The 13227-nt window shown below is 46.3% G+C and overlaps 4 protein-coding genes across 7 annotated transcripts; 3 read left to right on the forward strand and 1 right to left on the reverse strand.

Annotated features, from left to right (window-relative positions):
* The first annotated feature begins 812 nt into the window (after window positions 1-812).
* Window positions 813-5654, forward strand: LOC135585424 (probable xyloglucan 6-xylosyltransferase 1). Of its 3 annotated transcripts, none has more exons than XM_065093357.1 (2): window positions 813-2382; window positions 3798-5654. In XM_065093357.1, the coding sequence occupies exon 1, from the start codon at window positions 1054-1056 to the stop codon at window positions 2350-2352; it is 1299 nt and encodes a 432-aa protein (XP_064949429.1). In that variant the 5' UTR covers window positions 813-1053; the 3' UTR covers window positions 2353-2382; window positions 3798-5654. The 3 variants fall into 3 exon arrangements, with proteins under 3 accessions (XP_064949429.1, XP_064949430.1, XP_064949431.1); XM_065093358.1 differs by having other exon boundaries at window positions 4078-5654; XM_065093359.1 differs by having other exon boundaries at window positions 4279-5654.
* LOC103996845 (uncharacterized) lies at window positions 4457-6544 on the reverse strand. Of its 2 annotated transcripts, XM_009417874.3 has the most exons (4): window positions 6012-6544; window positions 5869-5920; window positions 5681-5748; window positions 4457-5064 (listed from the first exon to the last, which is right to left on the reverse strand). In XM_009417874.3, the coding sequence occupies exons 1-4, from the start codon at window positions 6147-6149 to the stop codon at window positions 4609-4611; spliced, it is 714 nt and encodes a 237-aa protein (XP_009416149.2). In that variant the 5' UTR covers window positions 6150-6544; the 3' UTR covers window positions 4457-4608. The 2 variants fall into 2 exon arrangements, with proteins under 2 accessions (XP_009416149.2, XP_018684896.2); XM_018829351.2 differs by having other exon boundaries at window positions 5681-5920; window positions 6012-6467.
* A 3907-nt stretch (window positions 6545-10451) lies between these two features.
* On the forward strand, window positions 10452-11167 carry LOC135598100 (large ribosomal subunit protein eL19z-like). Its single transcript, XM_065091627.1, has 3 exons — window positions 10452-10583; window positions 10653-10775; window positions 10859-11167. Exons 1-3 carry the CDS (start codon window positions 10472-10474, stop codon window positions 11092-11094), a joined length of 471 nt encoding a protein of 156 aa, XP_064947699.1. The 5' UTR covers window positions 10452-10471; the 3' UTR covers window positions 11095-11167.
* A 122-nt stretch (window positions 11168-11289) lies between these two features.
* LOC135598099 (RING-H2 finger protein ATL5-like) lies at window positions 11290-12207 on the forward strand. The gene has a single exon (XM_065091626.1). The coding sequence runs from the start codon at window positions 11396-11398 to the stop codon at window positions 12038-12040; it is 645 nt and encodes a 214-aa protein (XP_064947698.1). The 5' UTR covers window positions 11290-11395; the 3' UTR covers window positions 12041-12207.
* The last annotated feature ends 1020 nt before the right edge of the window (window positions 12208-13227 follow it).

Raw genomic sequence — 13227 nt, forward strand, 5'->3', positions numbered from 1 at the left:
ATTTTGTTTTTACCTTAAAAATAAAAATAAAAATAATTACATCGAATGAAGAAGGTGTTGAAAAATGGCGGGAAGCGACGTCTATTTTCCCGCCAAATCCGACGGATGAGAGGCGAATCGATTTTAGACCAGCTTATGAAAGCGGCAAATTCGAACCGGACCGGAATTGGTTTTTAGGTGAAGATATGGCTCTTCAATTCGAGTCCGCCCGGTTCAGTTTTGGTCAATCCCTATCCGAACCGAGGGGTTTGGTTTTGTTTCGCTCAGGAACCTAAACCGAACTAAAACCAACAAGAGCGATTCGATTCAGGTTCGGGTCATTTCATTTTGGATTTAGACGACACTGATCCTTCTGTGAATTGCCTCACCGGTAGTTGGATTGACCCAACCTACTGCACGACTTCAAATACCCGACCGAGTCGCATACATGACACACGTTACAGGTACGTTACGTCTGCAAACAACTCTCGCGACTGATGAGTGGGGCCATATGCATGTGGCTCCCACACTTGAGACCAGTAACCACAGACCACATCATCATGCCCCACACGTTTTTCCAGGGTCGATTCAGTGCCGGTGACGTGGTGTCATTTTGCCCAAACTAATTGAGTAAGACGACCATCGCCCACAATTAATTTCCCGTCAAATAAGACAATCGAGCTGTGCCTTCACGTATTCATCGACATGTGCATGTCCATGTGCGTGCCCCTTAATTCAAGGAAGAATTACGTCTAACAGCAGGAAGAAGGTAAGAGTTACCGTTGTCTTCGTATGTGGGACATATAATCCACCTACTTACCGTGTTAGAAGAACGCCAACCCAAAAGGAGCAACCACCGGCACACTCTCCCCTTCGTTGCATCTTCCCCGTGCATTCCCCTTCCTCCTGAGATATGCCTCTTTAAATATATAATACTCTGACTGCGTCCCCTCCTCTTCCGTTGGACATCCTTCCCACTATCTCAACACTCAGACCCAAAACCCAGACGTGTTTTCTTACCATGTATTAAGGGGATCAGATCCAGCGAGTTAAGGAGAAGCCAACGAAACAGCGATGTGGCTGGGGCGGTGTGTCGGTGAGCGCCGCGTCTGGCATCTCCGGCGGGCGCTCCGCAGCGCCAAGCTCACCCTCCTCTGCCTCGCCCTCACTGTCCTCGTCCTCCGCGGCACCGTCGGCGCCGGCCGGTTCGGCACTCCCGAGCAGGACTTAAACCAGATCCGCCTCCGCCTACGCCGCCCCCTCGTCGAGACCACCATCTCCTCCTCCAATTCTCTGGATGACAGCGAGGAGGACCCCCCTCGCGACCCCTCGCAACCCTACTCGTTGGGCCCCAAGATCTCCGACTGGGACGAGCAGCGCGCCGACTGGCTCCGCCGGCATCCCGAGCGGCCCAGTTTCCTCGGGCCAAACAAGCCCCGGGTGCTCCTGGTGACGGGCTCCTCCCCCAAGCCCTGTGAGAACCCCGTGGGCGACCACTATCTCCTCAAGTCCATCAAGAACAAGATCGACTACTGCCGCGTCCACGGCATTGAGATCTTCTACAACATGGCCCTGCTCGACGCCGAGATGGCTGGATTCTGGGCCAAGCTGCCTCTGATCCGATCCCTTCTGCTCGCTCACCCGGAGGTGGAGTTCTTGTGGTGGATGGACAGCGACGCCATGTTCACCGACATGGCCTTCGAGCTACCCTGGGAGCGCTACGCCCCCTACAACCTGGTCATGCACGGATGGAACGAGATGGTGTACGACGACCACAACTGGATCGGCCTCAACACCGGCAGCTTCCTCCTCCGCAACTGCCAGTGGTCGCTCGACCTCCTCGACGCCTGGGCGCCGATGGGCCCCAAGGGCAAGACCCGCACCGAGGCAGGCAAGGTACTCACCGCCTTCCTCAAGGACCGCCCGGTCTTCGAGGCTGACGACCAATCCGCCATGGTCTACCTCCTCGCGACCCGGCGCGACCAGTGGGGCGACAAGGTTTACCTCGAGAGCGCCTACTACCTCCACGGCTACTGGGGAATCCTCGTCGATCGCTACGAGGAGATGATCGAGAACCACCACCCGGGGCTCGGGGATCACCGATGGCCCCTCGTCACCCACTTCGTTGGCTGCAAGCCCTGCGGGAAGTTTGGGGACTACCCGGTGGAACGGTGCCTAAAGCAGATGGACCGCGCCTTTAACTTTGGGGACAATCAGATCTTGCAGATATACGGGTTCACCCACAAATCACTAGCTAGCCGGAGGGTGAAGAGGATAAGGAACGAGACCAGCAACCCTCTCGATGTGAAGGACGAGCTCGGGTTGCTCCATCCAGTGTTCAAGGCCACCAAGGTCATCGATGCTGCACATTGACTGCATCTCTTCCTGTCTTTCTATATCTAGGTAAGATTGCAACGTAATTGTCAGGGGAAATTTGGGTTATTTTCCGAATATATATTCATAATTTGATCATTTTCATCTCTATATTTATTTTCAGACAAATTTATGAGTAATGCTTGCAATAGGAATTGGGTGGGTGATCCAATTTTATTACTCTCATGAATTGCTTGTTACTTTGTGATTATGTTTAAGGCCTTGTAAAGTGGGCTAGATGTTATAAAAAGATTAATTATTATTTTGTCTTGAAAGTAATGATTTTTAAGTGTTTATAAATGCTTTAATGCTAGTCGTGTCCGACTGAATTTTGTATAATGTTTGTTCAAATTGCAAAGGAAGGGCATTTCATTTTTTTTCTAATAGATCCTAATTCCCATTACCCATGATTTTGTCAGCCCCAACTTGTTTTGTTAGCGTTCTATACGAGACAAGTTCGATTTTTTAGGTAGGTGAAAATATGAGGTATCACCTGTTCATGATTCTGACATTAGGGCTCTACAAGTTTTGGACTTCTCAAGGTTTTGGTTAGATTGCTAAGACAATATTAAAGTGTATGCAAATGGGAGAAAAACTCATTTTTCTCAAGTAATCTGAAATTGGATATTACAGTGAACTTGTGGGAAGCTTTCTTTTTATTGTTTTATCATACTAAACTTTGCTTCTTGGTGATGGTTTTTTATAGTAATCATCAACTGTAAGATCTCTGCTGCACTTGCTACCCTATGAGAATTGTAGGAGCTTATTATGCTGTTGTCATGTAACTCCAATTTTGATGCACTTAAACTTTTGGATATCTTATTTATTCTACCTTCAGCTAGGTTCCTCTAGGTATATGATGATGATACTCTTCCATTTGATTCTTTGCTCGGATGGTAGTATGTTATGATATTTCATGTTACTTGATATTATCTACACTTAACAGTTTCTTTCGGCTACTTTTAGTGACTGCCAAACTTGATTGCAAGTCAACAAATCTTTATTTTGTGATGGTCTGAAGAACTTGGACTGCATGTTCTTAATAGTTTCTTCTGCTAGATCCTCTACTAGTCGTACTTTCTGTTCAAAACATGGTTATGCTTTTGGCGGGCAAAGGCGGAAGCTGTCATTCCTTGAGAATTAACCTTAGCTTCTGGGATATGCAATATCTATCTTCTAGTTTAGATATTGATATGTTTGCAAACAAAAAAAATGCTTAGTTTTTTTATTGATTCAAACTTGGATCATGTAAAGAACTTGTAGGAAGTTTTATGTTTTCATTGTCCTATTCTATAAAAGATTATACTTGCAGAACTTTCTTCATGTCAATCATAAAACGATATATCTTTAGACTTGTAGCCTTTGAATACCGGAGAATTTGTTTCATACATTGTCCGGTTAAAGTTCTTGGATTTAGTTTTAACTTTGTGGTAATTTCCTTGAAGATACATTTGGGTGGATTCTCTTAATCAAGGTTTCAAGCAGCCCTGTTTAAGAACCTGTTGGACTAGTCTGCTACTGAGACACTGAGAAACAACTTTGTACTGTGTCCTGTCCTAATTTGTGCTCTCTCTCTCTCTCTCTCTCTCTCTCTCTCTTCTGCATCATGTTGTATCTGTATTTAGCTTCTTCTGCATCATAGTTATAGCCATGTGTGACTACTACATTTTGCCACCAAAAGAGCTTTACAATTTCCATCTGCTAATTCTCCCTAATGGTGCTCAGATGTTATTTTTTGGCCCCAGTATTATCATCCCCTTTTTTTTGGCATGCCCAGCAAAGGTAATAATCAACTGTGTTCAAAATCGCCGAAGTTAGGTTGAAGAATATTGTTTCTCATTGACTGTGTCAATTTTACATCCTTCATGGAAAGGAATCCAGATTGCAACAACAAATGTCATCTTCAGTTTGAAAAGTCTCCTGCAGGCCAACATTATATAAAAGCATGATGCCACTGGGAGAAGTTTTGTTGTCCTCAGGCAAAATCCCTTTCAGAACTGAGTTGCTGACAGATTTGGAGGTTTGACTACCATCATAGATAGCTCCAGATCAAAGTAACGCACAAGCAGCTAATTTTCTAGTGTGATCCTCTACACCTACACCTGAACTGCAACAAGGACTTTTCATATCATGCTTATGTTAAATAGGTGACACTAAGCAGCCAGTCCATCATGAAGAAATACCAGTACATCATAAAAATGCAAAGAATAAACATGGCAGGAGCTTCGAGGGACAGAGTATGCAGACAAAGCTGCATCAGAACCTAAAGCAGAAGCTCCTACTCCTTGGATAGTTGTGTTTCCTGATCTCATAAATGGGGGACTCACAGCCTGCACCTCTGCCACACTGGTCTCGAGCTTGCCAATGGCTGCTGCTCATTGGCTTCTCCAGGGTGGCTTCTCTGGAGTGAGGATAGCCCGGGGATGACAGCAGTTGTTCATATGGACTGAAGACTGGGGACTCTTTCCAGTATGATTGGTTGGCTCTCATGCAACTCTCTATCACTTCACATTCCTCTCTAAATCTCTTCTGCATCTGTCTCAAGTTGTTCATCACTTTATATGAACTTGCTTGTCCTGTGGACTGCCAGCATCTCTGCCTGTGAACATGCTCCTTGCTCCGAGATCTCCTGTAGCATTCCTTGCACAAGTTGCTCCACCTCTGGGAATTGAAGGCATTCCTTTTGGCTTTGTCAGAAAGACATTCATATGCCTGCAGCAAATAGTTTGTGCGCTCCGTTGAGACTCGAGAAAGGGCAATGCAAGTGCTTTATGTTATGTGCATCTGCAAATGCAAATAGTTTTGTGTGCTCCATTGAGACTCGAGAAAGGACAATGCCCAAACTTTTTGACTCTGTTTGTCCTTAACCAAGTTTTGTGCCATAGCTGACTTGATTTGATTATGACACTAAGAGTGAATAACCTAAATGGCAGGATGATGCATGTTTAAAGTGCAAAAGAGGCACGCAGGATGATATGATTGAGGTTGGCATCATGGACTTCATTGACTAGGAGGCAAGGAGACAAAAAGAACAATCTCAGTTTTTGATGCTTTTAATGAAAAGAAGTGTGTGTGCAAAAATGCTTGAATTGAATGAACTATAACACAAAAGTGACAGTTTCATATGATTCCTTCCAAGTCGGAGCCTTCTTCTGCAGCTGCTGTTGCAGTTGCAGAGAGGTGGGAAGGGGAGGGGTTATATTTCTGACATGAACACTGGAAAAACATGTATAATTTCTTGATATTTGCCAAGAAAAATGTTGTGGGAAGGAAATAAATGGCCGGAATGTAATGTTTAACCATGGTTTGTTCTATTTCCGATGGGTACCTCTGACACAAGCTTGAATGCAACGTCGGCCTTGGGATGCTTATTTTTGTCGGGATGAAGCTGCAGTGCTGCAACAAAATCATCGCCACCGAGGAGACAAAAGTCAGTGAACACGTTATCGTTTCCAGAAGAGCAAAGCATGCGGACACAAATCAAACACAGTGCTCGAGCCAAGTCTCGTGCCCTACCAAGTTGACGGTAGCGCTTGCGGATGGCGTCCACCTTCTCCTCCTCATCGACCTGCACTCCGGCACACAGATCTCAATAGAACCCGACCACTCCTCCCCGTCGGTAGAACACGGCACACCAAACCAAAGAAAGATCAACGTACTCCGAGAACGAGATACCAGTCGACGAATGCGGGTGGCCTTCGGCGGTGCATGCAGGCGGCGAACATGGATCCGGTGGAGCAGATCTCCCTCACCAGCTGTGCTTTGGAGTCCGTTTCCTCCCTCGGTTGCCTCGCCATGGATCCGAGAGAAGAGGATCTACGGAGATGGTTGCCGGAGCCTTTGGATCGGTCAAGACCGTGGCATGCCACTCGTTGTTCCGCCTTGCACAGACGAGCAGTACTGCTAATGCAAATTACACAGCGAGGGTTGGGGTTTGTCAAGGAAAGGATGCGAAGTTTGAGGGAGAGAGTTCGGAAGGCGAGCGAGTTTGGTGGGAATAAAGAGGGAGAGAGCGAGCGAGAGAGAGAGATGGGGGTTACCGTTGCGACGAAGACGTGGCGTCATCAGGTGAGCCGCTGCGTCGGTTTCTTTAATCTTCGTGCCGCAAATACCACCCATCTCTTTCGTCCACTAATTGCACATTAATTGAGGCTCCGAGTGAGGTTGTGACACATTTAAGGGAAGAGTGTGATGGATTGTTCTCTCTGTGCATTGATTCTTAGGGTTTCCCTCAACTTTCATGATTATTTCTCATCATTATTGGTAGTGAACCTCTTCCCATAAATGTGTCAGCATAGCTTGGTTTGATTGTCGATGTTTAAGATTTTCCTTGTGATTGAGCCTTCGTCAGGAATCGATTAAGCTTGGGGTTGATCTAGATGCACCTCTTTAGTGAGTATGTTCTGCTTCGTTATCATCAGGTTCCTGCACATTGGTCTAAGCTGAGAGGGGAGGGGTTTCCCACTTAGACCCCTTCAAAAATCAAGTAAGTCAAACTTTTGTAGAAAGTTTTTCGCCCCGTTGCCATATGCTAGCTGAGGGCTTTTATTCTGATGTCTGAGGGTTGATCGTACGCGATCTGTATGCAGCAACTGACTCATCGGGTGATGAGTTCGTACCTTCGAACGATTGTTGCTTGATATGTGCAGAACAACACCACGTGATACCTTGCCCGAGCTTTCCGGAACGACCATTGTTAGGACGATTTTGGTTCATGTGGCTCTGGACAGCATAGGAGGGGGGGGGGGGGCGATCGTCGTCACGAATCCGTGATAGCATGTCCGACATGACACCCTATCTTTGTTCCTAGGTTTTGTGTTTGTGCTAACATGGTTGGAGACGTGACGAGATCCACGATATGCTCTATCAATTATAATATTTTATTACTTAATAAGCTACAGAAGGCAAACCTTGTAAGCACACCCGACTTCATAGACCAAAAGTGCCCAGGCATTTAAATCGAGGGGGCTTTACATATCTATGCTTTGAATTTAACATAGAATATGTATTCGTATGAGACAAGTATACAGGGGTGGGGCCACGACTAATCGATTTATTAGTCAATTTACGTAGGATTGATAAAGAAGGATAAAAAAAAACAATAGATTGAATCCAACTAATCCAATTTAGTTTAATAGAAAATCACACTTCAATTTATTATTCAAAATTTTCGGCCTTTGATCACAACTTATTTTTTTCTAAAATTTCGAAATACTAATAAATAAATAATCAATTTATTTTTGCAAATTACGTTTAGTTTCCCTTCTGTTAGTAGTCAGTCATATAAACATTTGGTGAGGAATATATGTATTGGGACCAAATAATAATAGCGCAAAAACACAAAAGCACCAAACACTTGAATACGATTGACGTTGGGAGGTAGCGAGGGTAGAGGGCACACCGTGGGGAGGCGGGCCCTTCCCAAAATTGGCGCACGAGACCCCACTAAGAGTAGGGCGGCGGTGGCTACATGCGTTCGCTTTCGCAGGGCGTCGGCACGACCGACCGTCTCAATACGATCATTGGCCGGTCGCCTTTCATCCCCTGGCAAGACGGGCCGAGTGAACAGCTCAAGCCCGACCCAGTTATTTAAGAAGCGTTTCGTCCTCCTAACTCGGAAGCTTGGCAATGTGCGATTAAATGATCTCACCGTATAAAATTAGAGAAAAAAAAGATAAGAGAATATATATATTTTATTTAAATAAAAAATATTTGATTCGTTAATGAAATTTACTATTTATATTTTTAAGTGTTACAATTAATAAAGATAATAATTCTTAAAAATAATTTAATAAAAATTTAAAATATGACTTCTAAAATATCTAAATAAATAGTAAATGAGTATACTCGTTATAAAAGGGAGTCCCTCCAAAGATGAATTTTTTTAAAATTTTTAATACAACTCTAAGAATTTTTAAACTAATTAATGAATAAATTTTATTTAAATTTTTTTTTCTAAAATCATTTGTAAAGTTAGATAATTTTTTATCATTCTCATTCGGTGGAAAAAAACACTCGATCCTAAAGAGTGATCTATAATGTACTGATCTAGTAAATATAATATAAAGTCATAAAATTTATTTAAAGTAATCCAAGTGATATTGAAATATGAACGATCACATCATTTAATAAGAAAGTGTTGAATAATATTAGTAGCAAATATAATTAGACGAGAACATCAAGAATGACCTCGAAACCATCCATATGTTAGGGAGAATTGGTGTTGTTATCACATGCAACAACACCAATTGACGAAGAATGAGAGTCAAAAGTATTATAATATAGAGTTAAATCCTTCATATTAAAAATTAAACTAATATTTAAGTAAGAAGACAAATCAAGCATATATGCATTAGAGTTTATAGACCAATTAATTGATGATTTTTTACTTAATTTTTTTAAAAAAATCTTTTATAATATTAGAGTGGTTCTCGTCCATGCCTTTTTCAGATTTAGATTCACATGATGCCACCACCCCCACATCGGTTCAAGAGGAGCATTGGCCACCGTGGCTTAGCACCACTAGGACGACGTCGTCATCACTTAAGACTTGCAGGAAGGAGCAATGAACTAAGCCACCCCTGTGTAACACTAGTTAGGCTTTGCTCTCCCATCCGGCGACACCCATGTTAGTGATAGAAGATAAGATTTCCCCATTATATAAGGAAATCTTATCTATTCTGTTGAGGAAAATCCTCTATTCTGTTGAGGAAAATCCTCCCTCTTAATCCTATAAATAGGAGAGGAACATGTTAATGTATTCAAGCTAAAGCTATTTCATTTCTACAATAAAGCTTCTTATATTATATTGTTTTTATCTTCTATTATTTTTATCATGGTATCAGAGCAGCTTGCCTAGAGCAAGCTCTCTTCTCGCTGCCAATTTATCATTGGTGTTGCCACTCTGCGCCAACGTCCGTTCCCTTCCGCTACGGCATCTCTAGTGCTGCTCATCAGCACTGCCCCACCTTTCTTCGTCGTTGTAGCTATTTTCCTTTCTCTTCTGCTACAGTTTCCTCTTCTACTACAGCTTCTTCCTCTGTTGCAGTTTCCTCCTTTGCTGTAGTAGCATCACTGCAACATTGCTGTAGATTTCTTCTCTACCGTCGCAGCCGTCGTAATCGCAACCACGACCAACGTCGTTGAGAAAAGTGAAGCTTCACTCTTCGGCCAGCGACCAACGCCGTTGCATTCCTAAGAGGCTCCGTGGTCAATCATCATCTTTCTCACCGCGGTAGTCTTCGCTGATCTGTCAACATTCGACAGACTTAAGGAGAATGAAGGGAACGCTTGTGCCATCATAGCAACAGCAGCAGCGATCTACACTTATCTTACTCACGAAGCCTCTTTCGTACCGATCCAAGATTGGTATCCTTGTTAGGAGCACCATCTTGCGGGGGCATGATAGAAGATAAGATTTCCCCACTATATAAGGAAATCTTATCTATTCTGTTGAGGAAAATCCTCTATTCTGTTGAGGAAAATCCTCCCTCTTAATCCTATAAATAGGAGAGGAACATGTTAATGTATTCAAGCTAAAGCTATTTCATTTCTACAATAAAGCTTCTTATATTATATTGTTCTTATCTTCTATTATTTTTATCAGTTAGGACATCGTACATTTTCTTATGGTACGTATGATATTATGTTGATTTGCATCCTTAAACGATATACAAATTTTTAGAGTATATGAGATTTAGCATCCTCTATTTTATAGATTTTGTTTCATGTCATAGGCATTTCAAATCCGCCACCGTAATCGACCTACGAAGCAAGAAACGATGACTTCTGCACCAATGGCAGATTAATGGATGACGTCTGGCTTCGATCATTGCTTGCGGGAGTTGTATGGTCTACCAATTACTTGAATCACGCAGTCCCCCTCCCCTGATTGGTTAGCTCGATTACTTGCGCCAGCAGCGACGTTGGACTTCTCGAGGATTCTTCCCATAGAGAAATTTACCTGAGAATACAAAAAGAATGGGACCGGTGAAAGCTTGATCTAAGCTTGGGCGCCAAGGAAAGGAAACCACTTGAACCTTCCTTCATCTCCATGCATATAAGAAGAAGACCCTCCGGTTCCCATCAACCTCACGTCTTGTTTCAGCGGAGAAGCGACATGGTGTCGCTAAAGCTGCAGAAGCGGCTCGCCGCGAGCGTCCTCCGTTGCGGCCGCCACAAGGTGTGGCTCGACCCTCATGAGGTGAACCACATCGCCGTCGCCAACTCCAGTGAGCTGCCAACCTTTTCCCTCTCTCGCATCATCATCATCATCATCATCGCCAAGTGTCAACTTGCAGGGGAAAGCATAAGAAGGTTAGTGAAGGACGGATTAGCGGTAAGGAAACCTACAAAGACTCACTCACGGTCTCGAGCACGGCGAGCGCTGGAAGCCAAGCGGAAGGGAAGACACTCCGGATATGGTACATAGACTCCGCGCTTGAGATGGTTAGGTTTCATCTTTAGATCATCATGTATCGATCTATTCCAATTATATGTGGCGCAGGTAAGCGAAGGGGTACAACGGAGGCTCGGCTCCCGGCTAAGGTGCTGTGGACGAGGAGAACGCGTGTGCTACGGCGTTTATTGCGCAGGTACAGGGTATCCAACAAGATCGATAAGTATCTGTATCATCATATGTACATGAAAGCGAAGGGTAATGTCTTCAAGAACAAGAGGGTGCTGATGGAGAGCATTCACAGGATGAAAGACGACAAGACCAAGAGAAGGGTGTTTGCATGACCTTCCACTTAGTATACCGTGCGTGTCAACAATGTTGTATATTGATTGGTTGGAAGCATATTTATTTATACTACTCCACGTAGCCTAATTAAACTTCAGGTACTTAGAAACCGCAGGCATTCCCCAAACGACCCCCTTTATACCAGACTTACCCGCTAAACATCGAGGGCTATTTCCGTCAAATTGGTCCTAAATATCCGCGAAGAAGCCAAATCCCTGCGATTCCGCCTGCAGCGGACGCGTGTCAGTATAAAAGACGGCATAAGTGGTCGGTTTGTCAGACTCACCTCTCCGTGCGGCTATGGATGTGAATCACTGCGGTGACCTGACCCCTAACCCCCGCCGCTACGCCCTCAGCGGCAAGGTTATGCTCGCCTCCACCGTCATCCTCTTCGCCGCCGTCCTCCTCTTCGTCTTCCTTTACCTCTACCTCCGCTGGCGCTTCCGCATCATCCGTCGCGGCCATCGCCGCCTCGTCTTCGGCATCGACGGCGTGGGCGGCACCCTCGCCTCCGCATCTGCCACCTGTCGCGGCCTCCACCCTAGCGTCCTCGAGTCCCTCCCCGTTCTCGTCTTCGCCGCCGCCGCACCGGGGTGCGACGAGGATGTGGTGGAGTGCGCGGTGTGCCTCAACGAGTTGGAGGAAGGGGAGAAGATGCGAGCCCTTCCGCGGTGCGGCCACTGCTTTCACATGGAGTGCGTAGACATGTGGTTCCACTCCCACTCCACCTGTCCCCTTTGCCGCACCGCCGTGGAGGCTGCCCCGCCACCGCCGCCTATTCAGGTGGTTCTGCCGATACCAGCGCCAACGGATGATTCGGGCGCGTTATTCCTTGAGGACGATGCGTCGGAGTCAAGCTCTGTTTCTAGCGACTTAATGATCGAGGTGGCTGATGAGGGTAATGATGGCGATAAGACTCGGGTTGACGTCAGTTGCCTCAGATGACGCCTCACGTCTCTGTTAACCTGACAGCACCTGGTCAACACGGACCGGAACGCCAACCAAGACACATTAACATCCTGCTCAGGCTCGATATTTCACGCCACGTCATCGTCGATGTCAGATGTTACAAGGAGTACAATCCTGCTCCTTGCGAGCGGGCACATCAGGCAACGATAATCTTCATTATAAAAATCCTTGCGCACCGAAGAAGAAAGGAGGACAACAAGAAAACTCCCTGTGACTATTCACTAACTAGATCATCGGAGGGGTCGGGCTGAGCTCTCCCGATCCGACCTGTGTGCAGGTGCGAAAACGGAGGCCTCCCACTAAACGCCCAGGCGAGGAGCCCCCTCTCGGAGGAAACGGTGACCCCTTTGAGATCGGACCATTGCAGTCGACCATCTCAGCAGTCTCAAGGGTCGTCCCAGGAAGATCCGCATCATTCGGACCAGAACCAAGCCGTGTCGACCCCGAGGCCACGGCTTAAAGTTGTTTACACCAACATTTTAACGCTAGAAGGAGGGCCCGAATGTCGAGGGATCGCCTAATCGACTTAGATGAACCTGCAGCTGAGGGGCCTCCCCCGATCGGAGCTCCGGGGGAACACCCCCCGCATGGAGAACCTCGAGACGAACGCCCTGTCGCGACCTTAGAGTGCTATTGACGGATATTCAACAACCCGGGCTTGTCGCCACCCGACGACGCCCCTACCGACCCGTCGCCCGTGTCATCCGAGGCCTTTCAGGACTTCTCTCATCAAGTCCGAACTCTGACCGGTATGGTGCAGTCTATTGTCCCACTCGTTTCTCGTCCGCCGCACCCACCTGCGATCCAGTCGCTGCAGCAACAGGAGCTGCCCGTTCGAGCTCGCACGCCCCCGCAGGAGCTCCCCACTTCACCTTGGGTCCGATCGGTCCCACTCGGGGATTGAGTGACTGCAAACCCGAGAGGCCGCCCGGAACCCGAGGCGTTATCTTCGGATTCGGCGAACTCCCTGCGAGCCCAGTTACGTTTTGTTAGTCAGCGGCTCGACGAGGTGCGGCAGGATGTTCGTAGGTCAAGGGGAGAGCTCGGTGAGGATGCCCACCAGGGGTCTCCATTCACGCCCGAGATACAGGATCAGACAGTCCCCCCGAACTTCCGACTCCCCTCTCTGGACGCATACGACGGCTCCACCGACCCAGCGGACC

Source organism: Musa acuminata, chromosome BXJ2-1 (genome assembly GCF_036884655.1).
Source record: "Musa acuminata AAA Group cultivar baxijiao chromosome BXJ2-1, Cavendish_Baxijiao_AAA, whole genome shotgun sequence".
NCBI lineage: Eukaryota > Viridiplantae > Streptophyta > Magnoliopsida > Zingiberales > Musaceae > Musa > Musa acuminata.

What these genes read in the sequence shown, in the direction of transcription:
- LOC135585424 (XM_065093357.1), top strand. Translation starts at nt 1,054, where the DNA reads ATGTGGCTGGGGCGGTGTGTCGGTGAGCGCCGCGTCTGGCATCTCCGG.
- LOC103996845 (XM_018829351.2), bottom strand. Translation starts at nt 6,149, where the DNA reads ATGGCGAGGCAACCGAGGGAGGAAACGGACTCCAAAGCACAGCTGGTG. An exon ending in ACTGGTATCTCGTTCTCGGA is followed by an intron (nt 5,921 to 6,011) that starts GTACGTTGATCT and finishes GCCGGAGTGCAG; the next exon opens with GTCGATGAGGAGGAGAAGGT. An exon ending in CATTCAAGCTTGTGTCAGAG is followed by an intron (nt 5,065 to 5,680) that starts GTACCCATCGGA and finishes TATTTGCTGCAG; the next exon opens with GCATATGAATGTCTTTCTGA.
- LOC135598100 (XM_065091627.1), top strand. Translation starts at nt 10,472, where the DNA reads ATGGTGTCGCTAAAGCTGCAGAAGCGGCTCGCCGCGAGCGTCCTCCGT. An exon ending in CATCGCCGTCGCCAACTCCA is followed by an intron (nt 10,584 to 10,652) that starts GTGAGCTGCCAA and finishes GTCAACTTGCAG; the next exon opens with GGGAAAGCATAAGAAGGTTA. An exon ending in GGGAAGACACTCCGGATATG is followed by an intron (nt 10,776 to 10,858) that starts GTACATAGACTC and finishes TATGTGGCGCAG; the next exon opens with GTAAGCGAAGGGGTACAACG.
- LOC135598099 (XM_065091626.1), top strand. Translation starts at nt 11,396, where the DNA reads ATGGATGTGAATCACTGCGGTGACCTGACCCCTAACCCCCGCCGCTAC.